Source organism: Myotis brandtii, unplaced genomic scaffold, assembly GCF_000412655.1.
Source record: "Myotis brandtii unplaced genomic scaffold, ASM41265v1 scaffold240, whole genome shotgun sequence".
In the NCBI taxonomy this organism is placed as follows: Eukaryota; Metazoa; Chordata; class Mammalia; order Chiroptera; family Vespertilionidae; genus Myotis; species Myotis brandtii.
In genome coordinates this window covers 4,483,127-4,511,015 of record NW_005359064.1, presented here as the reverse complement: position 1 = coordinate 4,511,015, position 27,889 = coordinate 4,483,127, and the positions used below count along the sequence as shown (strand labels likewise).

Sequence of the window (27,889 nt, the reverse complement as noted above, 5' to 3'; positions counted from 1 at the left end):
CGCCAGGAGCCCAGCCCCCAGAGGTCCCTTCAGGCCCGCGGCCGCTGCCCCTCCTTCCGAGCCAGGTGAGTCCCCGCGCACCCCGATCCGCCCCTTCTCACCAGGAAATCAGGCTGCTCCGGCTCGCGGCTCCGGGGGGCTCTAGGCTCAGGGGCTCCCGCGGGGCTCACGAGCCTCACCGTGGGAATGCGGGGGCCTGGGGTCTGGGTTCGGGGTTCCCTTTGGGGCAGCGGAGCCTCCAGCCTGGTGTGGGGTCTTTAGGCTAAAGGGCCGCCGCAGGGCGCTGGGTAGGGTCCCCAGGCAGGACGTGGAGCCCCTTGGGTGGGCGTTACAGACCGTGTTTGCACAAGAGAAAGCAGGTTTGGAAAAGAAGAGGAGCAAGACAGGGATGGTGCGTGACAGAGGGACAACGTGCCCCCCTTTTCTAAGTGCCGTGCCCCATGCCAGGGACGGTGAAAACTACCCTATTGTTGGTTCTGTGCAAGAGGAGCCTGGACCCCACGACTTAGTTCTTGGGGTTGCCCCGCTCCGAGCCCAGGCCCCGCCCGGACCTGTTGGGGCCCCTCATTTGCCACCTGCCTAGGTGGACAGAGACGGAATTTACAAGTACTCCTAGACCAGGGCTTAACAGGTGTGGGCCCTGGCTCCCTCCCCACTCCCTCCTACTCTGTGTTCTTAGGCAAGTTTCCTAAACTCGGAATCTTAGTTTCCTGGGCTGAAATTGAGAAGGGCGATAAACAATAGTACAATCCTCCTAGGGTTGCTTGAGAATTCCTTGAGCTTATGCACCATCTGGCCGTAGGAGGCCCTCTGTGAAAGTTGGTTATTAACCTTTGCAACAATGTTGGGAAACAATCCCTTATAGCAGCGGTTCTCAACCTGTGGGTCGCGACCCCTTTGGGGGTCAAACGACCCTTTCACAGGGGTCGCCTAAGACCATCGGAAAACACATATATAATTTCATATTGTTTTTGTGATTAATCACTATGCTTTAATTATGTTCAATTTGTAACAATGAAAATACATCCTGCATATCAGATATTTACATTATGATTCATAACAGTAGCAAAATTACAGTTATGAAGTAGCAACGAAAATAACTTTATGGTTGGGGGTCACCACAACATGAGGAACTGTATTAAAGGGTCGCGGCATTAGGGAGGTTGAGAACCACTGCCTTATAGAGACAAGGAAACTGAGGCTTGGAGATGAAAGCTATTGGCCGCGGCGAAGCCAGGTTTACAGCCTCCAGTGCTCTCGGAACCCTGCTCTAGGTCTGTCCCCTGTGCCCAGGACCCTGGGAGAGGTCCCCCCCCCAGGGGACCCTGGCTGTGGGAGGACAAGTGGGCTGCCAGCCAGGTGCCGAGCTGAAGAGACGGATTGCTGGAGAGGAATCAGCTTTGGACCCTCCAAATGGCAATTAGAGGAATGGGACACCTCGTGGGGGAATGAAGGCTGTCCGCCTGGCAGCTCAGCTGAGCCCTGCCCTGGTCTAGAGCTGCATTCCTTGGTGGGCCACAGGCTGCAACATAACAGGTGACCCGGAGCTGCTCTCCTGCACGGCACAGCTCCGCTCGCTCACAGGGTCTGGTAGCTGGGTCCTGGGGACCCAGTCCTGGGTGGGGTCTGGGGTAGGAGACCTGGGAAGCCGTTACATTCCTACCACTGCCAGCGCAGCCCACAGCGTCCCCACGCACCACCGCCTGGGCAAGGACCTTGACCGGTGTCAACTCTGAAAGGAGGCATAAGCTGGGAGGCTGCCAGGCTGCCCACGCAGGCTCTGTTGTCTCTTCTTCCCAGCTCCTCCCCCTTGCTGCACCTGATCTTTCTTTGTGGAGGGCCAGGGGCCAATGGTTAGCCGAGGCCCCTCTCACCACTCCTCAACTGTGACAACAGCCTCACCTGGTGGCTCCCAGACTCTACCTGCTTCCAAAGGCATTGTTTTGTACCCCTTTGTTTTTCCACAAGGAATACATGCCCAGTGTAGGGAAAGAAAAAGAAGCCCTGGCTGGGTGGCTCAGTTGTTTGGAGCATCCTCTCATACACCAAAAGGTTGAGGGGGCTGAGAGGTTGGGGGAGGGGGTGCATGTGAGGCGCTGTGCAGCTGCCACACTTGGACCAGGGTCGGCTTGCTGGAGGCCAGCGAGCCCTTTCTAATGTTGCCACCTTATTCCTTCCCTTCTTGGACACTCCCACTTGATAGATCAGTTCGGTCAATGCACATATCTAGGTTACCAATTCCATCCCCAGTTGGGGCACATAGGGGAGGCAACCGATGGATGATTCTTTCTCACATGAATATTTCTCTCTCTTTTCCTCTTTCTCAAAAAAAAAAATTAATAAAAGCATATCCTTGAGTGAGGATTGAAGAAAAGCAAAAACAAAAAACAAACAGCATTCTGGTAAGAAAAGGATAAATGCAGTCATTCCTTCTGACCCCCCAAAACACCCCAGACCCAAAAAACTCCATCCAGTGACTTTTAACATTTCTGTTTGAATTCTTCAGGCAAGTACACAAACACAGGTGCTTGCACATATACCTTAAAAATCATAGTGATGTGTTACTTGTTTCAGTGTTTTAGCTCATAAATTTCTGGGAGTGAAACAGATTATGTTGCCGTTTCTAACAGCAGCATGGCTTAAATAGTGTGAATGTCTCATTATTGTAAAATACTCATGTCTTTATTTGCTTGTCCAAACATAATTTAGAAGTGAAATTGCTGAGTCAGAAGAATTATTTTTAGGATTTGGATATTTATTGCCAAATTTTCCTCCAGAGAGTTTGGACCACTTTATCAGTGCACTGAGTTGTCTATAATATACCACTATCCGCAGTATATAAGCGTGTCCATTTTCCACAGCCTAGCCAACATCAGATATTTATATTGTTGTAAATATTTTCCAATTTTATAAGAGAAAAATAGTCCCTTGTTTTATTTTACATTTTTTGATTACTTGTGATTTGAATATGTTTTTATTTGTCTATTGGCAGTTTTTACTTGGCAAATTGTTTCAGAGACATGTAAAATTTTCATGTATGAAAATTTGTCATATACTCTTTTTTACATTTCTTGTATAGTGTCAGGCTTGTAAAGCCTAAAATTTACCAGCATTTTCTAATACTTTAATGTTTTCTTCCTATATTTAATATCCATATATGTAAAAGGCTAATATGCAAATTGTCCCCATGGGAGTTTGACTGGGAGACTGATTCTTGCTATGACATGCACTGACCAGCAGGGGGTGGTGCAGAATGAAGAAAGGCCCTGGCCAGCAGCCAGAAGGCCACAATTGGCCCTGATCACTAGCCAGGCCTAGGGCCCCTATCTGTGTATAAATTTTGTGCACCAGGCCTCTAGTTTTAACTATTTAAAAACCCAATTGAACTGTATTTTAGAGTAAGATGTGAACCATAGAGCTAGATTTATTTTATTTTACCTAATTAATTTAATTAATAGATAAGGTTTTTTTAGAACAGTTTTTTTTTAAACTTCTGTGCTCCACCTGTTAATTCCTCCTTTTCCTCCCAAACCTCTGGCAACCACAGATCTTTTCATTGTCCCTCTAGTTTTGCCCTTTTGAGACTGTCATATAGTTGGAATCATACAGTATGTAACCTTTTAACATTGTTTTTTTTTTTTTCACTGAGTAATATGCATTTAAGGTTTCTCTATGTCTCTTCATGACTTGATAGATCAGGTTTTTTTTTTAGTACTGAACAATATTCCATTGTCTGGATGTACCACAGTTTATTATCCGGTCACCCATTGGAGGACATCTTGGTTGCTTCCAAGTTTTACTAATTATACACTAAAGCTACCATAAATTCCCACGTGCAGGTTTTTGTATAGACATAAAATTTCAACTCGTTTAAGTAAATGCCAAGGAGTGTGCTTGCTGGATTGCATGAAAAGAGTATGTTTAGTTTTCTAATCAACTGCCAAATTATTTTCCAAAGTGGCTGTATCATTTTGTATTCCCACCATGGCTCTACATCCTCATCAGCACTTGGTATTGATCAATGATTTGGATTTTAGTCATTTTAATAGGTGTGTAGTGGTATTTCATTATTTTAATTTGTGGTCCCTAATAACATATGATGTTAAGCATCTTTTCATATACTTTTTTTACCATCTGTATATCTTTTTGTGTGTGTGTGTGTGAAATGTCTATTCAGGTCTTTCCTCCATCTTTAAATTGGGTAGTTTTTTTTTTATGTTGAGTTTTATGGATTCTTTGTATATTTTGAATACCAGACCTTTATTAGATATGTTTTTGCAAATGGTTTTTCTCTATGGCTTCTTTTTATTCGCTTAACAGTGTCTTCTGCAGCGGTATTTCATGTTAGCAAAATAGCTGAGATGAAAAGGCACAAGGCTGCCATGCAGAGCACATGGAAGTGGGAATTGGTACAACCACTTTGGAAAACTGGCAGAATATGCTGAGGCCAAACATTTTCATATCTGTGAGCCAGGAATTCCACTCCGAGGTCCATATCCCACAGCAATGTGTACCTATGTGCAGGAAGAACCATGTGGCAGAACCTTTATATCCCTGTTGGTAATAGCTTCAAACTGGAAAACACCCAAATGCCAGTCCACAGTAGAGTGGGTAAATAAATGCCTGTGTTTACATTCACACAATGAAATATTATGCAGCAAGCAGAATGAGCACAGTACAACAACATGGGTAATGTGAAGGGAGGATAAATCCACAGAACATTACAATGTACGATTCCATTTATATAAATGAAAAAGATATATTGGCAAAAGTATTTGATATTGTTAAAAGTTCATTTACTCTAAGTGGGGTGTAGTGTCTGGAAGAGGCTCACGGGGGGCTTCTGAAGTAATTCCTTTTCTTAGTGCTGATTATAAGGTTGTGTTCAGTTTGTGAGGATTCATTGAGCTACATACCAATGCTTTGTGCATTTTTCTGTATCTATGAGGCTTGTTACTTTCATAAAATTTTCCGTAAAGTATGTATGATTTTGTGAATGGACAATTTAAAGCAATGTACCAGGAGAATAATAGGTTTTACAGATATGCGCGCGGTGAATGAATGAGCAAACGTTGGAGGCATTTGCATGATCTAGGTATGCGTCATTCCACATATCTTCCTTCTTCTTGGCCAGTGGCACCCCCTCTCACTTTCCCCTCCACCTTCAGTCCTCAGGGCCTGTCCAGCACGTGTGCCTTTCTGTGAGGTTAAGGTAATAGGCCCCCAGGCCCAGGCCCCCTTGCTGCTTCCTGGCTCATTTACAGGCTGAAAGTCATTTGAGGCACGTAACATCCTTCTCAGTAACGAGCGAGGAAACTGACTGGTTAGTACCTGAAATATGTTCAAATACACCTCAGGGAACGTGACGCCCAATGTTCCATGCCAATTTGGAGGGGTTCAAGTAGGAATCCTTAATTCTACAATCTCTGTACATCTCCCCCACTGTAACATCTAAAATCTGCCCCTTCCCTTGGGGAACCTTTCCCTCTGGTCTCCCTGCAGTGGCTCGCCACTAGGAAGCCCCAGAAAGGGGGCTGAGAGGTTGGGGGAGGGGGTGCATGTGAGGCGCTGTGCAGCTGCCACACTTGGACCAGGGTCGGCTTGCTGGAGGCTAGCGAGCCCTTTCTAATGCTGCCACCTTATTCTTTCTCCAGGTTCTTCCCACCCATCCCTGCTGCCATGAAGATCGCAGTGATCGGGCAGAGCCTGTTTGGCCAGGAAGTTTATTGCCACCTGAGGAAGGAAGGCTATGAGGTCGTAGGCGTGTTCACTGTCCCAGACAAGAATGGGAAGGCGGACCCCCTGGGTGAGTGGGTGGTCTAGGAGCAGGGAATGGGGGTGTCCAAGAAGGCAGGCAGCAGCGGATGGGAGCAGAAGCCCGCAGGATCTAGTGGTGGGGCCACGGGTGGCCCTGGAGACCTCCTCCCCACCTAGTTGTGAGGCAGGGCTTCCATCCTGGAGAAGAGCCACGGGAGCACTCCGCCTGCTCCCAGCCCTGCTGTCTGGTTACCCCATGTTTCCCTGACCCTAGCCCCCAGGCCCTGAAAGGGATGCCAGGCAGGCGTCATTATGTCCCCGCCACTGAGCAGGGCTGACTCACAGAGTGCTAAGTCCCACCCTGGCAGTTTCTGTTCAGGGGGATGGAATGGGGCCTGAGAATTTGCATTTCTAACAGGTTCCCGGGTGATGCTGATGCCTGTGGCTCTAGGAGGAGCAATTTGAGAATCAGTGGCTGAGCTGGGAACTCAGCAGCCCAGTAAGATGCAGGGCCCTCAGCTCAGATTCACAGACTCTCCAGGGACGCTCTCGGGTCTTCTCAGGCCTGACAGACATGGAATAGGGCCGGGCTTAGGAAAGGGGCCTGTGGGGCTGACCAGACACAAGGCTTGGTTCATAAGGAAGAGCTGAGTCTCCCCAGACAGCAGTGCAGGCCCCGTTCTTAGATCTGACCCATGACATAGCCTGAGCCCAGCCCCGGCCACTAAGTGGCCATTGACACCAGCTCCTGAGCCTGGACCCAGACTGGGGCTGCTACTTGACCGCACCTCAGATGTCACGCAGAAGTATTCCCTTGGTCACAGTGGGAACAGCTTGTGCAAGCACAGTCCAGCCTGGTCACACTGACCCCACCCTCCTTCAACACCTCTGGAAGCCAGGGTACAGAAGTGGAGGGGCTAGAAGTGGGACAGGTCCAGTCAGGGGCCAGACATCAGGGTGAACAGAGGATCAAGTACAAGCAAGTGTCCAATGGGTGCTAAAGAGGGGCAGGCAAAGAGAACTTGGAGGTACTGGTATAGTGACTGCAGGAGGCAGCTGCCACCGCTAAGGCTAGGGAAAGTCGAGGGAAGAAGTTGTGACTTCTAACACTTGGAATTGGGGTGGGGGGGGGCGGGGCGTGTAATTCAGACCTGAGAGGAGGGTGTGCTGGCCATGGGGCTGGTAACAGGGTGGGGAGAGGGGCATGAGGGCTGGGACTTGGACCTTGGAGTGCCGACACCAGCAAGAGGGGGTTGTGTGCACTGAGGCTAGTTAGGCAGATACTGGGAAGACTGCAAAGGACTCAGCTGCTTCTCTGGGTGAAGAAGTGAGGCTGGGGTAATGCTTACAGAGAGGAAGGAGCCCTCCTCCCCTCCCCTCTCCTCCCCTCCTCTCCTCTCCTTCTCCCTCCTGCACCCGTATTGCCAGTGCTTTTGTGGTTTGCAGGTCCCAGACCCCTCCCCAGAGAGCAGGGTAGAGAAATAGTAACTTGGTGATGGGCATGGTGTGAGGCCTTGGGGAGCGGTCTGAGGGCAAAAGGCCAGCCGTTGGGGGTCAGGCAGGAGTCTGGGAGAGGGAGGAGCTCGGATGTCATCTCTTGGTTGTCAGCAGAAGTCAGACCAGATAGAGCAGTCCCTGAAACCTCACTCCTGGCTAGTGCTGCCCCCTCTGTGCTGTGGGGTGGAGCCTGGCTGGGCCATGGGGAAGGCTGAGAGGGACAGGCCTAGAGAGAAGAGGCAGGAGTTACTTTGCTGGGAAGGCAGAGGTGGCCACGTGTGGGTGGGTGCAAAAAGGGGCCGGTTTCCCATTCCCTGTCCCACAGGCCTGGAGGCTGAGAAGGATGGAGTGCCAGTGTTTAAGTTCCCCCGCTGGCGGGAGAAAGGACAGGCTCTGCCTGACGTGGTGGCAAAATACCAGGCTCTGGGTGCTGAGCTCAACGTCCTGCCCTTCTGCAGCCAGTTCATCCCCATGGAGGTCATCAATGCCCCCCGCCATGGCTCCATCATCTACCACCCGAGTCTGCTCCCCCGGCATCGAGGGGCCTCGGCCATCAACTGGTAAGGTGGCAAAAACAGCCCCCTCTGCCTGAATCGTCATCCTCCCTTAGCCATGCAGGTGCCATGCAGGTGCCTAGCTGTGCTGCCAGATGGCATCCACCCACCGGATTGGTTTAAGGGTTAACAATCAGCAAGAACACTCGGGAGAACGGGGATAAGTCTCGCTGAGTACTGTGCACTCCCACAGTAAGCTTCAGCGTGGGCAGTCATATTCCCATCTTGCCTCGGGGTCTCAGAAACAGTGTGTCAGGGGCCTCACCCAGTAGGCTACCAGGACCACCAACCAGGTGATGTGTCCAGAGGTCTGCTCTAACCTCCACCCACTGCCACCCTCTCAGTAGCACCCCACTTAGAAAGAGATAAAGATGGGTGATGAGAAGTACTAAGAAGACAATGACCGGGTGATGTGTCTGGTAGGTGGGGTAGTTTAGATGAGTAGTCAGGGTGGGGAGACAGCTAAGCCGGGAAAAGAGAGTGGGTTTGCAGTCAGACTGGTCTGGTTGGAATTCTACAGCCACATCTCTTCACTTCTCTGGATCTGTGTCCTTGTCTGTAAAGGGGGCAATGCCTGTTACGTCAGTGGGGAAGATTAAGTTACAGGAGGCATATCGGGCTTTTACCACAATGCCTGGTTGGTGTCAATAAATAGCATTTTATTTCTCCTTCCCACTCTCACCAGAACAGGCATCGATCCTCCCAGGGGTCGAGGGGGTCAAGAGGGTGTGCTGGAGGATGACAGGGTCTATACAGGCTGCCCCCAAGTCGTCCTTCTCTGTGGTCCTTGCTGCTAGACTCAGGGTTTCATTCTGTTCCCTAGGACCCTCATTCACGGCGATAAAAAAGGGGGGTTTACCGTCTTCTGGGCAGATGACGGCCTGGACACCGGGGACCTTCTGCTCCAGCGGGAGTGTGAGATCCTCCCGGACGACACCGTGAGCACTCTGTATAACCGCTTCCTCTTCCCTGAAGGCATCAAAGGGATGGTAAGAGCTGGGAGCTGGCCTTGCCACATGTGCCTGTTTGTCCCAGACACCCTTTCTAGGCCCAGCCTGCCCTGGAGCTGGCTGGGAATTTGTGCCCCCAATTCAAGGGTTCTGGAGGGAGAGAGCTCTCACTTCACAGTTTCAAGGAGGCATGACTAGGACATTTAATATACTGTATTAGGCAGGACTCTTGCTTACAACTGCAAGAACCAAACTCAAAAAGCTTTAGCCAAAACGGGGACATTTTGGGCTCATAAAATAGAGAAGACTAAAGGCAGGGGTGGTGTCAAGCATGGCTGAATCCAGAGGCTTAAGCCATGTCACTAAGATTCTATTTCTCTCTTTTTCTTCGCCCTAAATCTGCTTGTCTGTTTGGTTAGCTTCATTCTTAGGTTGACTGCCCTCAAATGGGAGGGGAAAAAGTCACTGGTACCTCAAGGCTTACACCTCTGGGCTCCAGGGGAAGAGAAATCCTCTTTCTCCTAGAAATCATGAATGAAAAATCAGAGAAGGCTGATTGGCTGATTTGGGGGTCATGTGATCACACGGAGCCAATCACTGACCAGGATGACGGGGTACTCTGATTGGCAGCCTCAGTCACATGCTTCCTGCTGTGGCCTGTGGGGGAAGGAAGGCTGGTCCTTGTGGACTGAGATTTTTCCACAAGAAAACTCAGTGTTACCAGAGGAAGAGACAAGAATGACTGATATCAGAGACACTTATGCTTGGCTCGGCAGGCAGACCCCGTGGGACCTGACTCCAAAGGGGTTGGTGTGTGTGCGGGCCTGCTGGTGGTCCAGCGGGAGAAGGCCAGCCAGTGATGGCCAACATTCCTGCTTCTCACAGATTCTAGCGGCAGCAGGAGTCAGACAGGGGGAGTTCCCCCGGAGGACAGCACTTGCTGTTTGGAAGTAGCAATGAGCATAACAGTGCCCTGAAAGTGCTCACTGCTGCCCAGACGTCAGCAGTCTGGTGTGCGGCCACCTTTTATTTTTCAGGTGTGTAGAACTAGATGCCTCTTTGTTTTGTTTTTGTTGTTGTTGTTTAAATATATTTTTATTGATTTCAGAGAGGAAGGGAGAGGGAGAGAGAGATAGAAACATCAATGAGAGCATTGATGATGTTTTGTTTTTGTTGTTGTTGTTTAAATATATTTTTATTGATTTCAGAGAGGAAGGGAGAGGGAGAGAGAGATAGAAACATCAATGAGAGTATCATTGATTGGCTGCCTCCTGCACGCCCCGTACTGGGGATCGAGCCTGCAACCCAGGCATGTGCCCTTGACCGGAATTGAACCCGGGTCCCTTCAGTCCACAGGCTGACACTCTATCCACTGAGCCAAACCAGCTAGGGCTAGATGCCTCTTTGTATTCTCTCTCATGCAAAGTAAACTTGCTGAAGATTTTGTATGAGAGACAGAGAAAGGGGTTACCTTGCACATCTCACAGGAAACAATTAAAAATATCCTTTAAGGCTGCGCTGTCCAATAGGGCAGCCACTGGTCACATGCGGCTATTAAATTAACTTAAATGAATTCTAATTAAAAACTGAGTTCCTCAGTCTCACTAGCTACATGTCAAGTACTTAGGAACGACGCACGGCCAATGACCTCTGTATTGGACAGTACAGATGTGGAACGTGTGCCTTGCCACAGAGCATGCCACTGGGCAGTCCTGCTTTCGACATTTCTGACACCCCCCTCCCTTCCCAGTCTCGCTGTGTCTGGGGCTCTCCACAGCCCCTTCCTCACAAGGAGCTCAGGCTTCTTGGCTGCCCTTCCTCCTACCCTGAGTCCTCCTCCCACCATCTTCCTCTTCTCTTGAACAGAGAAACTACTTCCTGCTTAATCTCAGACCTCCAAAACCATCGCGAGGCTCACGACCCGTTCTCCTTACCAGGCAGGGAAGGTTTTAGATAAAAACTTGGAAATGTGTGTGTGTGTTCTATGTAATCTTCCAAAACCTTGTGTGGTGGAGAGGGTGGGGGTTAGTGCCCATTGTACAGATTGGAATGGGATTCAGACTAGCTCCATCTCTTCATACAGGAGATATGTCCTGGCTGCCTGTGGTGTGCCAGGCATGTGTGATTACTGTGGGGCAGGGTCCAGACTCAGTGTGAACCCAGGGGATGGGAGTAAGGGGAAGGTCCTAAGACTGGGAATGTTGACCGACCGGGTCTCCCCAGGTGCAGGCTGTGAGACTGATTGCCGAGGGCAGAGCCCCCAGAGTCCCTCAGCCTGAGGAAGGAGCCACCTACGAAGGCATCCAGAAGAAGGAAACAGCCAAGGTGAGTGCCAGGGACTCTGCCCACCCTGCAGCCAGGCGATGCTCAGACTGGGGTGAGGCGGGTATCCTGGGGAAGCTGGGGTTCTGGCTGGGCAGCCAGATTGTAATTGTTTAGGCCAGAAGAGAGGGCTGCCAGGGTGGGGAAGCGTGAGCCAAGCTGTGAATGGGGGGAGGCATGCGGCACCCAGACAGGCCGGGATCAGGGTCCTTTCTGGGTTTTTCTCTGTTTTTCTTTAGGAAGAATGGGCAGGCAGGATCCCCAGAGAGAAGTGTGTGTGTGTGTGTGTGTGTGTGTGTGTGTGTGTGTGTGTGAAATCAGCTGTAGGGCTGGCAGTCTCTAAGCTGAGGAACGAGAGGTAATTCAGTTCCTCAAAGCTGTCACAGTAGTGGAGTCTGCGGGCTGTATCTCTGCTCCTCTGCTCAGGGCTTATGGGGTGCTATGTGGGGATCTGTGTGAGTCCTGTAGGCCAGGAGGAGCTGTGGGCGGCAGGGCACTATGGGATGGGCCTGCACTTTGTGCCGGGGACTCCATGTAAGGCCTTGGCCATCTTAACAATGGAACAGTCTCTCCCCCAAACCATTAGTTTATGTTTATTCAACCTGCGGAAGTTGGAGGGTCGGAGAGCACCCAGAGCACGGGTACCAGGGAGACACCCACCCGGCTCAGGAACTCAGACTAGTGTCTGAGAAGCCGGACTTCCCCGCTCTCTTCCCCGGGCTTCACCTACTGCCAAGGGCCAACAGGCTGGAGGGGAGGGCACAGGTGTTACCCAGGTGGTCAGCAAGTGGAGACAGACCTGCTAAGCAGCCGTGTCCTGCCTCACAGATCAACTGGGAGCAGCCAGCAGAGGCCATTCATAACTGGATCCGTGGGAACGACAAGGTGCCGGGCGCCTGGACAGAGGCTTGTGGGCAGGTGTGTTCATGCGTGACTGGGATTGAGCTAGGTGCACCGGTGTGCCCCACTGACTGCAGAACTGGTTGGCAAATAGCCACTGCCCTGAACTCCAACCCCACCTGAGTGCCCTTAGCCACTTCAACCCCCCACCCCCACCCCTGACCATGGGACCTACCCACCATCTGGTGGCTAAAGGATCAGGGCCTCCAGGCCCTGCAGCAAATCTGAGGTTGAGCTGTGTTGGTTGTAAAATATTTTGACTCTCACCTCTGAGCCCATAGAGACCCCAGGCCCACCACTGACTTGGACTTAGCCCCAGGGGGAGGGGCAGCAGGCTTAGGCCAGGGTCTGGGCGGGAGGCAAGTCAGATGGTGCTTACAGGCTCTCTTGAGGGGTCAGGGTCTGGCAAGACCATAAGCAGGGACTTTGCACCCCATGGAGGGCAATCCTGTCCTCCACAAAGTCCCAGACTGTCCTAACCCCTGATCATTGACCAACCACCCAGACTGTGTCTGGGAGTCCCCCTGCTGCCCTCACCACCACAGGACCCCTTTCAAAGTGACCAGTGCTTGGTGGCACCCCAGGGCCGGTGTCCTCACTGTGGTGTCTTGAGCAGATGTCTGTCTCCCTGAGATCTGAGGCTGGGGCCAATACCAAAGGTCTTAGGGGCACACTGGGCTTAAGGGCTCCAGAGGCTGCCAAGGCCTTGCTTGTGCCCCTGGAGGCAGAGTCTTAGGCCCACATAGCACTGTCCCCCACCCCCACTTCATCTCCTTGCCCTGCTCAGCCCTGCCCAGCCCTGCCCAGCCCTGCTCAGCCCTGCCCAGCCCTGCCTAGGCTGCCAGCAGTGGGGGCCTCTTCTCATTCACTGCCTTCTGGTTTTCCTGTCCTGTTTCCAAACAGAAGCTGACGTTTTTCAACTCCACGCTGAACACTGCAGGCCTGGTGCCTGAGGGAGAAGCTTTGCCCATCCCGGGAGCCCACCGGCCGGGGGTGGTCACCAAAGCGGGACTGATCCTCTTCGGGAATGATGACAGAATGGTAACAGTGCTGCTGCGGGCCACATGTCCCTTGAGGTTTCAAGGCCACACAGACTTCTGCCCAGGGTACTGGCCCTGCAGTTAGACCCCAGGCTGCTCTGGAGAAAATAAGATGGCAGGTTCTAGGAGTCCATGTGTGCCCCTGGCCACTGGGTCTGCCCACTTCCCTGTTCCAGGAAGGCTGGCCTTTTGCTCTTTTTGACCAGGTGCCCTACCCAGAGCTGGGTGTCCTGTGAGAGTGTCAGAATCAGGGGGAAGCTCTCTGCAGGGAGTCCTGAACTTGGGGCCTCATATTAGTCCTGCAGAGTGTCCAAGTGCAACTGGGGTGGTCATTAAAGCGCTGTGCCTCAGTTTCCTTCTCTTTGAAGAGCCCTGGAGTCGTACCAGGCACAGGGCATGCTCCGATTTGTATTAGCAGACTCTGTAGCTCAGAAACAGCTAATATCATGGAGCACTTTCTGTGTGCTGGGAAATAGCTTTAAAACAATTTCCATGCATTAAATTTAATTCTCCCAACAACCCTATGAGATATGAATATTATACCCGTTTTACAGAGGAGGAAATGGAAGCACAGAGATTTTTTTTTTTTAAAAAAACCAACACCCAGTTTGTGGCAGAACTGGGATTGAAACCCTAAAATCCTGGCTCTGAGGCCCACCAGTTGGCCATGGTTCTCTATTAGTGCTCACTCTGTGCATTGCTGAGCTGGTTGGGGCCTTAAGATACCAGGGCAGGGGAGAAAGAGGACAGGCAAGGGACTGCAAAAATGTTAGGGAATGTCAACAAAACCTGGATGCTGACCCTTGGCTGCATTGGTGTGTGTGTACAGGCCAATTTATCATGACTGATAAATGCGGTTGGAAGACCAGGTCTGTCTTGGATCACATTCCCTAGAAGCGGTTCCTGAGATGGGAAATCTTGTGCACGTGATTTCTGGACCATTCGGGGAGCAGGCTAGGACAGAGGGTCCTGGAGCAGTCCAGCCTTAATCAGGACAGGCTCTGCAGTGTGACTTACATCAGCTGATCATGTCCCGGCATCCTCACATGACTCAGTTCTCAGCTTCTGCACCCCCGAGTTAGGGTGGGGGTCAAAGAGGCATAGCCCCTGGCCTCTCTGTGCAGGGCCATGTCTATCTGCCCACATAGGGGAGGACATGGGTACAGAAGTAGGCCACTAAGAGCCCATGCTTGCAGCAGGGCCCTGTTATGGGGGAAGGGCACCAGCTCCGTCCTCTGTGATATCCACTGGTACAGCAGAGCAAAGGGGCAGCCTTGGTGGAAACCCGTGGTTGAACCATCTCTCGGGAATTTCCAGCTGGGTATGGCTGGGTTTTAGCTCACAGAAAGCTCCAGAACATATTCAAAAGGCAGCAGGCTGGGGGTCAGGCATGGGACTTGGCACTAGATCTATTAGGGCATGTGTGGTATATGCCATTTCTATAGACTTCTTATCAAACAGAGAGGTTCATCTCTACCCAACAGTACATCTGCTCTTCTTCCTACCTCGATATGCCCCTCTGTCCCCCAGAGGGCATATATGACCTTCCCCAGATGTTCTCATGGGGTTTGGGGAGCTGGGGAGTTTGGTGATGAATTGTTTTCTCAATTGTTTTTCAAAGTAGTGCTGGAATTATTCTGTCTAATTCACGGGCACTGATTTTATAGAAATAATAAAGCCATTACACATAAAAGAACAAGAGCATGGTGGGGTGGGTGACAGGGAGAGGTGAGCGTGAGCTCCAGTTTCCTCTGTGTCCTTACACAGCAGCCTCCCCACTCTGAACGCCTCCTCATGCACCTGAGACTCCCTGTGCCTTTCTCGCGGTGAGGGCTGGAGATGAAGCACAGCGCTCTCTGCAGACTTGCTCTCTTCCCGGCATAAGGCAACCACAGGCCCTGAACAATCCTTTCTTGCAGCTGCTGGTGAAGAACATCCAGCTGGAGGATGGCAAGATGATCCCGGCCTCGCACTTCTTCAGGGGAGAAGACAGCAGCGCCCTCGAGCTGACGGAGGCAGAACTGGTCACCATGGAGGGTGTGCGGGTGAGACCACTTCAGGGCTACCGTCTGGTTGGGCAGGTCCTGCACTGCGCATGTGTTTTGTGACTCACACTCCCTGGAGTCAGCCTCTGCACACTCTCTGTGGATGTGCTGGCCCCAGGCCCAGTGTTGGTTCTATCTTGTCTTGGGGCTTTCTATGTCCTCTTGCCCCTTCTTCCTCTGCCTTTGAAAGCCTGAGATTTGGTCAGTTATCTATGACTCTTCTAGGGACTCATTGTCAACAGGAGAGAATGAGACAGAAGCCCCTGGAATAGCTGAGTCAGGTGCCAAGCTCAAGGTCTGCCCTGGGGTCAGTCTGCCCTGGGGTTAGAGGGCCAGCTGGACAAACTGACCCTCTGGTTACAATTGAGTGGCATTCGGAGCAGCATGAGATTATGTGTTTATAGAGCTGGACTTGAGTCAAAAGCTGCTACGGCTGAGCCCATCTGTGAAATGGAAGGAATAAACCCCACCTCCGTGGATGTTGTGAGTGGTAGAGGAGAGCATGCGTATGAAAAAGGTCAATTTAGTAGCACCTATTAGGATCTAAAAAATGTTGGCAAAGAGCTTAACAGTCATCAGAAGAATCAGGTACATGTAGAGTTCTAAACACTTCAGGAATAGTAGTTCTAAACACTTCAGGGAGTGGGCAGTCCAGGACCTTCAGGCTCCTTGAAGCAGCTGCACCTTGGAGTGGACTGAGAGCCAAGCCTGATACCGTGCACACATCAGGGGCTGCTGTCACCCAGCTGACACCTGCTCCCAGCTCCCAGTTCCCAGCTCCCTTGGGACCTGTGTTCTCACCACGCCTGTTTTTCAGAGTGCCTGGAAGCGGATTCTCCCCAACGTCCTGGAGGTAGAAGACTCCACCGATTTCTTCAAGTCGGGTGCCGCATCAGTGGATGTGGTGAGGTAAGGCCAGGAGTGGGAGGTCCCATCCCAGTTGTCTGAGGCTGTGCCACTCATCAGCCCAAAATGTAATGGCGGGAAACCACCACCATTTGTTATATTCATGGTTAGCAGGTCAGTGATCCAGAAAGGGCCCATGAGTGCAGGCCTGGCAGGCCACCCTGAATGGCTACAGGTCAGTGGACTGGCAGGAGCTAGGACAGCTGAGTAGGGATGTACTACTGCTAGCTGGCTTCTCACTGCCATGCTGGCACCTGGGCCAGGAAGGCTGGCAGCTGCTTTGCTGGCACCACTGACCAGGCACCTGCATGTGGTGGCTTGGGGACTTGGACTTTTCACGGTGCTGAGAGCGAGAGTGCCAGCAAACAATGCAGGTGTGGTAGCACCTTTCGTCACCCAGCCTGGAAAGTCTCCCCATCGAGTCACTGCTCCTGACTTGATTGGTCTCAGCAGTCACAAGCCTATTCAGACTCAGGGGCAGGGACAGAGACCTACCCCTTCAATGGGAAGAGAATCAGCTAATGTATGACTTTTTTAAAACTGCCACCAGCTCCAATACCCCCAGTGAAAGCCAGAGTGTGCAGAAGGTGGGGGAGGACAGGCAGGTTGGGCCTGAGCAAATGAATCTAACCTCCCAAGTGTTCCCGTCAGATGTATGCTGCGGGTAAAGGAATCATGATTTCAATAGTTTAAAAACTGAGTATAAGTTCATGTACAGTGCAATGCACAGATCTTAAGACAATAGTTTGGTAGACTTTGGTTTAACTTGTGTAACCCACACAAGCTATATAATATATAACCTATAGATGATGTTATATCTTTCATATATAACATCAGTTATATCTTGATCAAGATAGACACCAGCCTCACCCTATGAGGTTCCCTCCTCCTCCTTTCCAGTCAGTAGCCCCATGGCCCATAGACAATCTTTCACCATAGATTAGTTTACCTATTCTTCAACTTCCTATGAATTGTCTTGCCTTCCATTTAACAGTGTATAAACAGAAGGTTCAGGATTAAAAAGAAAAAGAGCCCAGCCAGTGTGGCTCAGTGATTGAGCATCAACTCATGAACCAAGAGTTCACCAATTCGATTCCCAGTCAGGGCACATACCTAGGTTTCGGGCTTGGTCCCTAAAATCAATAAAAACATATTTAAAAATAAAAAAGAGAGAAGGATGTGGAATACACTAGAACATCTTCGCTTATAATAATAGTAATTAATTTATTCAGTTTGGTTTAAGCAAAAAAGCCCCCCCAAAAAAAGAAAGTTCAAAAGTCTACAGTAGCTTTCTTTAGGCATAGTTGACTACCCCAAAGAGTCAAATTATGTCATTAACTTGTCACCATCTGTTGCTTCATGTGGGGACAGGGGTTTTCTTCATAGTGACAAAATGGCTGTACAGTAGCTTTGGTCTCATTTCTTGCCTTTCCAGCTTTCCCACTGAAAAGGGGATTGCTCCTCCAGCAGTTTTCACATAAGTCCTTGACTTAAATTTACTGTCTCTGGTGGAGTCATGAACCAATCACTGGCCAGAGAGAGGCATGCTGTAATTTGCCAACACTTACCTCCCTCCTCCTCATGCTGTCTCCCCTGGATACTGCAAATGTTCACTCGAGTCCAGAGTTCTAAAACATCTGATTCAGACAGTTCTACCATTTCAATAGTTATGTAGGTGGAGGGATGAATTTTTGGTTTCCTGCTCTATCATCTTTAGTCTTTACATAGGCTTTTATTTATCTTGGGTAGATATCTATAAATGAAATGGAAAGTATATGTTTGAATTTTAAGCAACTGCTTTACGGAGTGGTTTCCAAAGTACCATTTTACAGTCTTACCAGCAGTGTATGAGAACTCAGTTGGTAAGGTCCGGCTTTATAGTTTTAGACATTCTAATGAGTATGCAGCCATAGCTTGTGGTTTTAATTTGCACTTTCCTAATGACTAATGATATTGAGCATCTTTTCATATGTCATCCATATTTCTTCTTTGGTGAAACATCGGATCAATCTTCTGACCATTTTTACTTAGGTTGTTTTTTTCTTAGTGTTGAGTTTTGAGACTTTGTAATATGTCCCGAATAAAAGCCCTTTATCAGATATATAATTTAGAAATATTTTCTCTCAATCTGTGGCTTGCTTTTAAATCTTTAACAGTATCTTTTGAAGATTATTATTAATAGTTGGATTATCTCATTTACTCATCACAGAGTGGTAGCAGAGCTTTTATTGTTCCCATATCACAGGTGAAGAAACGCAGACTCAGAAGAGTTTGTCACTTGCTCAAGGTCATAAATTAGTAAGTGGTGGAGCCAGAACTTGAAACCAGGGCCTCCTGAGTCCATGGACTGGGATCTTAACCCCAATTCTAGACTAACACTCTTGCTGTGGCTGCTGGGATAAATGTCTTTGGCACCACCACCTCTGCTGCTAGAATAGTGCAGGTCTGCCACACCTCTTCCCATGCTCCCACTTTTAAAAATCTCTTTTCCTTCAGATTGGTGGAGGAAGTGAAAGAGCTGTGTGATGGTGTGGAACTGGAAAATGAAGATGTTTACATGGCAACCACTTTCAAGGACTTCATCCAGCTGTTAGTGAGAAAGCTGCGAGGGGATGACAAAGAGAGCGAGTGCATCATTGACTACGTGAGTTCTGGGCTTCCCCACATGGGCATGACCCTACCGACCCCTCAGGCATCTACTGCTATGGATCCAACAGAACACACGGGGGTAACCTGGATGTACAGGAAGGCAGGACCCCCCACGTGCCCACCTTTCAGTGTCCCAGGCTCTCCCTGGCAGCTCTGGAGAACCCGAGGATGCCAGGGCAGTGGGGCAAACTCAACAGAGGAAATTGCTGTCTAAGACTCAGTATGTAGGATAAGTTCTGAGTCCCAAGACATGAGACTAGGATAATAGGAAGAGGCCTTTACCGAGCATTTCTTTCCCTCTTTCTCCTTTGTTGGGTTTTCCAGCTGCATCTCTACTGTGCCCACAGCCCCTCCTAGATTACCTGCCTCGACTCTGGTGCCCCTGGGTGGCCCTAGCCCCTGGTTCTGGTATGACCTTCTCCTCCATTTGTCGCTGTAATTTAGTGAGGGCAGTGGCTTCCTGCTGTTGCTGATGTCTGGGTTGACTCATGGCTTCTCAGCTCTTCCATCACCTGTGTTACCAATTCTCTGCATTAAGTTATTTTTGTTGAAATGCCAGGGAAAAAAGAAAGCAAGAGAAAGGAATTGGGAGTGTTTTCCCAATAAGGAAAACAAATGTTGCTATACATTTAACTTGTATTATGGAAAAGTGATGAAGTAATTGCAAGTCTGTTTCTTAGAGAAACTATTTATTTATTTATCCTTTAATCCTCACCCAAGGATATGTTTATTGATTTTTTTTAGAGAGAGGAAGGGAGAAAGAGAGAGAGAGAGAGACATATCGATCAGTTGCCTTCCATGTGTGCCCAGACCAGGGATCAAATCCACAACCTTTTTGGTGTACCGGACAATGCTCCAAGCAACTGAGCCACCCAGCTAGGGTGTTTCTTAAAGACATTATTGAAAATTATCTCTAGGTTATCTTGGTACAAACTCCTACAGCAGTTAGCTTTGGGGTAGTTTGTCTGGCTGGTAGTTTGAAACAAAACCTGATGAAGAAAACACAGGTGGTCAGGATGGACCTCAGGTTGGCTATAGATTTGTGAACAAATGACTGATGAACAGGTTTCCCAGAGGTTCCTGCATTCAGCATGGAATTGCAGATGTGTGGGTAAGTGAGTGGTGGGGCTGGTGTCATGTCTGGCGGCTTACAAGGGCCTGTCCACCTACTTTCTATGTGTGAAGGCCAAGCAAACAGCCTGAGGTCACATAGCAGGTAAGTATCAGGGCTAGGACTTCAACCCAGGCAGTCTGGCCTCAGAGTCCATTCTATTCATTTCTTCTTACCACTCAGATCCTCAGACTTCCAATGTAATAGACCCCTTGGGTGTGTGCTGTGTGTGTGTGTGTGTGCACGTGCACACACACATGCGTGCCAGTGGTTGTCTATCCATCTGTGTTTCCTGTGTCTCCATGTGGGTTTGTGCCAGCCAATGGTGCCCATTTGTGAAGAATCCACACTACAGCTAAAGCCTGTGAAACCTTTCTTTCCAGGTGGAAAAGGCAGTGAACAAGCTGACCCTCCGAATGCCCCACCAGCTCTTCATTGGGGGCACATTTGTGGATGCCGAGGGTGCCAAGACCTATGAGACCATCAACCCGACAGATGGAAGTGTGAGTGCAGGCCCAGCACCTTCTTTTTCCTCCCTCCCACTGCTCCCCCATCCATGGTGTGCCTTCCCATCTACTCCCCTATCTGACACCGGGGGATCCTGGCCCAGGGGACCTCTGCTTGGACACAAAAGGGCAGTCCATCGCCAGTCCTCCCTACAGGAACGACATAGAGGGAGGTGTAGTGTGGACGGGTTGGCGGGGGGTTGGGGCAGGACTCTAAAGGGCCTGCTCTAGGACTGGAATAAATTTCAAACCATTCCCTCCCCTCCACACTTCAACAGTTATCCCAGCATGGCCCCACCTTCTCGAATATTTGTACTCTAATGTCTGGAAATTCTTCCTTAAATCCTATGTTTGTCAGGATTCTTGACTATGACCCTCTCACATCATGACCCATATACACACACATTCTCACACGTGTATATACTTGGGACAACACTTACTCTTACAGGTGTCTACCGAACGTTTTCTGTCCTGCCCCATCTTACAGTATAGCTCCGGTCCCTCAGAAAATAGGTAGCACACTCAACGTGGCTCATTGGAGGGAAGTTTAAAGACAGTGCTTCACAAAGAGACGGACAAGGTGTGGGGACGCAGACAAAGGGTACAGTGCCCTCGGCAACAGCATGGAGTGCTGTTAGCACCTCAAAGCCTGTTTTGGGAGTCTTGGGATAGAGGGTGTGTGGACAGGGCTGCCCAGCAGGTGCTGTCTGTAGTGACCAGCAAGAAAGCCCTGGCCTTCGCCCTCTAGCCCTTCTTTCCCACCTGCACCCAGGCCCATGCTGTAGACCATATGGGTACCTTTAGGGCATGCAATGCCGATTGGGGACAGGTCTAGTCACCCCCAATGTCTAGCCTATTCCACTTAAAAAATAAACCCTTTGCCTGGGACTCACTAAATGAATGCGTCTATGCTCTTGGTTTGAAAATGCTCATCCTTAGTCGGCAGCCCAAGTCTGTTGCCCTGTGTTGGCTCAGTGAGAAAGTGATGAGAAGGTCCCTGGTATGTACAAACACAAATAGACCTTTCCCAGGCCTCATCTTACTCTGGTTGCACCCTCCCAGTGCCCTTCCACTGGTAGAATTTCCTCTCTGAGTGCACCCAGGTGGCTGGGGAGCAGGCAGGCGTGTCTGTGTCCACGGAGCCCAGGGAAGGCTTCAGAGTTCTGCTCCACCACAGGTTATCTGCCAGGTGTCCCTGGCCCAGGTCAGCGATGTTGACAAGGCAGTGGCTGCTGCAAAAGATGCCTTTGAGAATGGATTGTGGGGGAAGATCAGTGCCCGGGACCGGGGCCGGCTCCTGTACAGGTGAGAGCCACCCACCCACCTGTCAGCTCCCACCACCTTCAGCTCAGGGCGAGGATGGATGCTCAGGTCCTTTCAAGAAGAATTGGGGTTCCAGACAGGTCCCCGAGACCCGAGGCTCATAAAAGGCTACTCAGAGGAAGTGACTTGAGAGGCAAGAGGGATTTTGCAAGTGACCTCAGGGGAAAGAGTAGAGGGGACAGTGTGAGCAAAGATGAGGGGACAGTGTGAGCAAAGATGAGGAGGTGCAAAAGTGAGGGAGTGGAACCACAAACTGGCAAAGCTAACAGCTGGTTCTGGGCAGACCCAGACAGACAGGGTGCTCACCTGGACCAGCCCAGGGCTGGTGTGCACAGAGGCCGACAACGGCAGGGACCAGGGACGGGCTCATCCTCACATCCCCCCCCCCCCCCCCCCCCCCCCCCCCCCCCCCCCCCCCCCCCCCCCCCCCCCCCCCCCCCCCGCCTTTTGTAAAGTCAGGTTGTAAATGGCCCTCCCTCCTTAGCTCCAATCAGAAGTCTTAGAGAAGGACTTGGGATTGCTGTGGCTTGTGACCACAGGATGGAATGAGGCCTGGAAGAGAGGAGCTGCTCCCCTAGAACCAGGTGGTCTGAGTGGGGGTGGAGCAGTCACCCCCAAGAAAGGTGGGGTCATGTTTCCAGCAGAAGGGAGGGTGCTGGACAGACAAACAGAGCAGTATCCAAAAGCCTGGTGAGCCGGTTTCAGGAACCTGGCTTTGATGCTCTGGGTTCTGGGGAAGCCCTCAGGCATGGAGTCTGGTGATGATGTAGTCAGTGTTGGTCATCTGGCGGGAGAGGCCCCACCCTGGCCATGCCATTGGAATGCCTTTTGTTTCCATTCCAGAGGTCAGACATGCCAAGGCAGCCCCCACAGCAGGGAAGCAGAGAGAGGGGCTTGCATGGCTTGCAAAATGGAATAGATATGGTGGGGTTGGGGCCAGGTGAGGGCTGTGGAGGCTGGGCATGCCCAGCATGCCTTTAGTTTCAAGATTTCTTGGAGCACCCATCAATTTTAGGCAGCCATTGGCTAATGACCTAGAGCCTCTGAAGGTCAGTCAGAGCTATGAAGCGCGCATGCCTGGGCTGGTGGTGGTGAGCTGCTGGCCCTGGAATAGGGACGCTGTGGTAGACGGTGCTAGCCCAGAAGAAAGTGCCTTTCCCTGGAGATGCTCTCCTTCCATCTGGCGGCACATGTGATGACCCCACTGACAACAAAGATAGTGAGGAGGTGGTGCCATGCACAGCTGTAAGTGGAGACTTCAACTGGATGGACAGACATGTCAAGGCCTGAGAACTCCTGGTGACCTGCTCCCTACCCCATGCAGCCTTCTAGTCCCCAGGGAGGAGGCGTGCCCATTGCTGCCCTGGAATTTCCCTGAGAAATGGCTGCAGAGCACCCCTGGTTCAATGAGGGAAGTAGGACTACCATGGTTTTTATGGAATATGGAATATGTTATAGGAATAAGACATGATGCAATTGTGGGAGGAGCTAGGAAGACAGATCCAGAGGGGAGAGTTAGAGAAAGTGGGAGAGTTAGAGAAAGTCAGCTCCCCAGAACCCCAGGGAGATAAGACAGAACCTCCCTGGGAATCTGGGGAGCCAGTCACACCCAGCTGCCGGAGCGGGATCATGAGGGTGAGGATCAGGTGGAGGTGTCAGGACAGGGTTGGAGCTGTATCCTGAGTGTTATGGGCAGCCATTGGGGGGACTGGAGGTATAGGCAGGACTGGACCAGGCCTGGGGGTGTTAGGGCCTTGCCAGTGGCCGTAGGCAGAAAAGAGCAGAGTGGGAACTGGTCAACAGGCTTTGATCCTGGGCTGGCACTTCCCATTGTGCAAGACAGGGCTGCTCTAGGTTGGTGGTCTCCACCTTTCTCCGTCCACCCTACCCCCTGGATACCTACAACTCTCATATCAGGAAGGGGGCCACTATTCTAACTCCTAGGCTGTCCACAGCAGCAGACCCGCCAGAACCGTGGGAGAACAACTGGATGTTGGAGTGTTCAGACTCCAGGAGGACTGTGTAGACATGCCTTCCCTTGCATCTCTCCCATCATCCCTCCCTCTCATCCCTGGAGATGCCAGCCTTGGGAGCATCTTCCACTGGATTAGCTGGTGCTGGAAGCCAAAGAGGCTTTCCCCTGGTGGAGGCCACCCCGAGACCGAGAGGGTGGCCTTCTGGGATGGGGACCTCCTTGTTGGAGGCAGGCAGCCTCCTCTGCAGGATCAAGTGTGAGGATTATTATAAAGTAGTCAATCCATCGATATTTCGGGGAGGAAGCAAGGGAGGGAGGAAAGGAGAGCAGGACAGAGGGCATCATCTTCACACTCATCCCGCGAAGTAAATGTTACTGTTCCATCTCACAGATGAGGAAACTGAGGTCAGCACCTCTGAGTGTGCAGGGCAGGGCTCCTGACTCCTTGAAGAACAGCCCTGAAAAAGCAGGCCAGGGTGTGCCAGGCCTGAGCCCGTCTTCCTCCCTTCCTCCATGCCTTGGCCAGGTTGGCAGACCTCATGGAGCAGCATCAGGAAGAGCTGGCCACCATTGAGGCTCTGGATGCAGGCGCTGTCTACACCCTGGCCCTGAAGACCCACGTGGGCATGTCCATCCAGACCTTCCGCTACTTTGCTGGCTGGTGTGACAAGATCCAGGTGGGGACTAGGCTCCTTCCCACTGCAGGAGAGCTCACACAGGCAGGCCTGGCCTGGCAGGGAAGTCCGAGGGCAGCACATTACTCTGAATGTTGTAAACACCATTATACATAAGCTGGGGGGTTTGGGTCTCCTACCCATATGGGTAGTGGGGGTGTCAGGACACAGACAAAACCTTGCTCTTCCCTGGGCCCCAGCGGCAGGCTGGCTGCCCAAAGTGAAGGGAAGAGAAACTGGGCTGGTACTTCCCACTGAAAACCTCCCCCACCCCCCACTATGCTTCTTTCAGGGCTCCACCATCCCCATCAACCAGGCCAGACCCAACAGAAACCTGACTTTGACCAGGAAGGAGCCAATTGGGTGAGTCCCAGCACAGAGTGGAGAGTGGCCACACCCCGGGTGCTTTTCATGCAACACAATGTGTGGGGCACTGATATCGTCTTCTGTTTATGTATTTATTGAACATCTATTTATTTGCCAACTACTATGTGCCAGACATTTCAGGTGCTGGAGATAAAAAACAATGATAAAAATTGATGAAAATTCCTATTCTCGGGATAAAAACAGCTTCCACTTCCATGTGCCTGACTGTGCCCGGCACTGTTTTAACTACTTTATAAACCTAATTTTATGTAATCGCCACAACAACCCTATATTAGTCAGGGTCATGGAGGAAAACAGAGAGTACACTCTAAAAAATGCATCTGAAAACAGTATAATAATTAATGTGCTTTAAAATGAGGGACTCCTACGCAGCCCAAGGAACAGAAATACTGATGGAGAAAGAGGCCAGAGCAGAGACAAGTGCTCAGTGGAAGGAAAAATAAAAGTGTCCAGTCAGCGTAGATAAGACTAGGGACTGGGGAAATGATTCAGACCCAGCGGGAGGAGGCCCTATCTCACCATCAGGTGGCCCAAAGGCCCAGGAAAACCCTCCTTTAGCCCCCAGAGAGGGGTGAGGCTGGGGGAGGTGGCATAGACTACAAGGCAGGGGTTCCCCAGACCAGGCCAAACAGCTGAAGCTATGGGGAGAAGAGGAGAATTGCCTACCTGGTGCTGAGGAAGAGAAAAGGCCAGCTCTTTCCGATGTTCAGAAAATATTAGAAAACTTATGAGCCCATCTCGCTGCTTCCCTTAGCGTCTTCCGGTGGCTCCCAGTGCCCCTAAAATGAAATCAAACTCCTGACTTTGGCTGCCTGCTTGAAGAGGGCCTGGTGCCCTTGACCCCATCCCCTCACTGGGCTCAGCCATGTTGGCCTCCTCATGGACCCTGGGCCCTTTACGCCCATGCTGCTCTCTGGGTATTCACATACCCGCTCCCCCCCGCCCCCATCCTCCAGTTCCTGGTCATTTAGGCGTCTCTCGTGGTGACCTCCTCTCCAAGACCAGTGCCTACCCTTTGGTCTGCAATCACATTTTGTTCTCTGCAAGATACACGTCCCCCAATCTGCTGCTGCTGCTCTCCCAGGGGACACACTGAGCACTCCAAAAGCGTCTGCATACAGAGTAGGGGTGGCTCCAACTAAATGCACCAACCAGCTCCCCTGGCCAGTGCCCCAGTGACCCCAGGAGTGGGCCACAGCCACCTCACGCCTCCCTCAGCTTCACACTGGCCTAACCTCCCTGGGGCCAGTGGTCTCTCTTTAGTGAGAGGAAGGTGTCAGGCACAGTGGACAGAACCCTGGGACAGGCAGGAATCACCCATTGCAGTGCCCAGGGAAGTGACGCACAGCAGGGCAGTGGCTGGGAGGTGCAGGCCTCCACACTGAGGGAGCCAAGACCATGAGGTTTCCCTAAAGAAAGGCTACCAGGAATGGATGAGGCACAGAGGCTAATGAAAGAGTGTTCTCATGGCAGCTTAGCCAAGGATGGAGTCTTCTTGTCCTCGTGTCCCCCTACTCCCCCCTGTTGGCTTTGACCCCATGCCAGGCTCGCTCTGCAGACCCAGCCCAGGGGCCGCAGCCTTTCCCCTATATTGACACGTTTGGGGTTTGCTCAAGCCACCATAACAAGCTGGGAGGCTCAAACAACACACGTGTGTTGTCTTGGCATTTTGGAGGTGGAAGGCCCAGATCGAGGTGTCTATCAGGGTTGTTCCTTCCAAGGCCACGAGGGAGAATCTGCCCAGGCCTCTCCCGAAGCTTGTGGTAATTCCCACAATCCTGGGTGTTGCCTGACTCTGTCTTCATGTTCACGCGGAGTTCTCTGTGTGTGTCTGTCTTTTCACATGGCGTGCTCCTCATAAGCACAGCAGTCATATTGGGTCAGGCATCCATGCTACTTCAGTAAGACCTGATCTTAACTAATTACACCTGCCACAACCTTATTTCCAAATGAGGCCACGTTCTGAGATTCCAGAATTGGTACTTCAGCATATGAATGTTGGAGGGCACACAATCCAGCCCATGACCGTGGGACTTATTTCTCTGGCATCTTTCCTGTTGTGGCGACCCCACAGCCCAGCCCTCTCCCTTTCTTTCTTTTTTTTTAAAATATATTTTATTGATTTTTTTTTTACAAAGAGGAAGGGAGAGGGATAGAGAGTTAGAAACATCGATGAGAGAGAAACATCGATCAGCTGCCTCCTGCACACCCCCCACTGGGGATGTGCCCGCAACCAAGATACATGCCCTTGACCGGAATCGAACCCGGGACCCTTGAGTCCACAGGCCAATGCTCTATCCACTGAGCCAAACCAGTTAGGGCCAGCCCTCTCCCTTTCTATGGTGACCTCCCCACTTCCCTGGGAACACTCACTCTGCCTTGTCCCTTTGGGTTTTCTGGGTGTGCATGGTGTGGGAAAGTGCCTTTCCTAACCCCTCAGTGTGCCCCATCACCCCCAGGATGGCATGGGGGCCCCTGAGCCTGCCTCTGCGCCCCCACCTTGCTCCCACTCTGCCCGCCCCCACACCCTGTGGCTTCTCACCGCCCCCTCCCACTGCCTGGATTCAGCTAAGCAGTAATCCTTTGGGAGCGTCCTCTGATGGTGATGGTGGTCATGGAGATGATGATGGTGACGATGAAAACAGTCGCATAGTCAGTGTGGGGTCTTGTGTGCACTAGTTCCTACAGGGGAGAGGGGAGGGGAGGGCCACATGCCTGCTGGGACAACAAGTTTCATCAGCAAGTCCCTCAGCACAGTGGGGTGGCCTCCCCTCCCTGGAGACCCTGCCCCGCCAGAGGCTTTCTCCTCCACCGAGAGGTGGTGCAACACTGGGCTCCATGGCTTAATGCAAGGCAGGCAAACCTTATGGGGCTTCCCAGCTGACTCCATGTTTCTCGTCTTCATGGGACTGACCCTGGCCTCATGTCAGGGAGGACCCTCTCCCACATCCTCCTGGCCCACTCTTGTGACCCTGGACTCTGCCCCACAACCCTCCTGCCTGCTATGTCACCCTGGGCCCTCTCTCTAGCTGCCAGGTCCTTACCCATGCCTGCCTGCTGTCACTGCCCCCATTGCCTGGTGCCACACCCTACCAAACTGCATCACTAGACTGGTCTCACAGCTCCGATCAGAAACCGTTCAGTGTCCCATGCCATCGTGCCCTGGGAAGAGGGGCTCCTGCCAGACCGGATGCACTGCCCTGTCAGGGCCTGCAAAGGCAGACGGGAGCTGCCTCCAGCAGGACCGTTGGTGCCATATCAGGAAGCCTGGCCCCGGAGTGGATAGCAGGCCT

The 27,889-nt window shown here is 51.3% G+C and overlaps 1 protein-coding gene across 1 annotated transcript in view; it reads left to right on the top strand.

The window, feature by feature from the left end:
• The first annotated feature begins 6 nt into the window (after positions 1-6).
• The window catches only part of ALDH1L1 (aldehyde dehydrogenase 1 family, member L1), a 44,327-nt gene continuing 16,444 nt past the window's right edge, over positions 7-27,889 (top strand). Inside the window, exons 1-14 of the mRNA XM_005866930.2 lie at positions 7-65; positions 5,655-5,806; positions 7,580-7,814; positions 8,632-8,797; positions 10,982-11,083; positions 11,909-11,998; positions 12,884-13,021; positions 14,940-15,065; positions 15,883-15,974; positions 18,468-18,615; positions 20,115-20,234; positions 21,415-21,542; positions 24,062-24,212; positions 24,502-24,572. Coding sequence (XP_005866992.1) covers positions 5,680-5,806; positions 7,580-7,814; positions 8,632-8,797; positions 10,982-11,083; positions 11,909-11,998; positions 12,884-13,021; positions 14,940-15,065; positions 15,883-15,974; positions 18,468-18,615; positions 20,115-20,234; positions 21,415-21,542; positions 24,062-24,212; positions 24,502-24,572 — 1,694 coding nt within the window. The 5' untranslated portion in view covers positions 7-65; positions 5,655-5,679. The remainder of the gene's footprint in view (positions 66-5,654; positions 5,807-7,579; positions 7,815-8,631; positions 8,798-10,981; positions 11,084-11,908; positions 11,999-12,883; positions 13,022-14,939; positions 15,066-15,882; positions 15,975-18,467; positions 18,616-20,114; positions 20,235-21,414; positions 21,543-24,061; positions 24,213-24,501; positions 24,573-27,889) is intronic.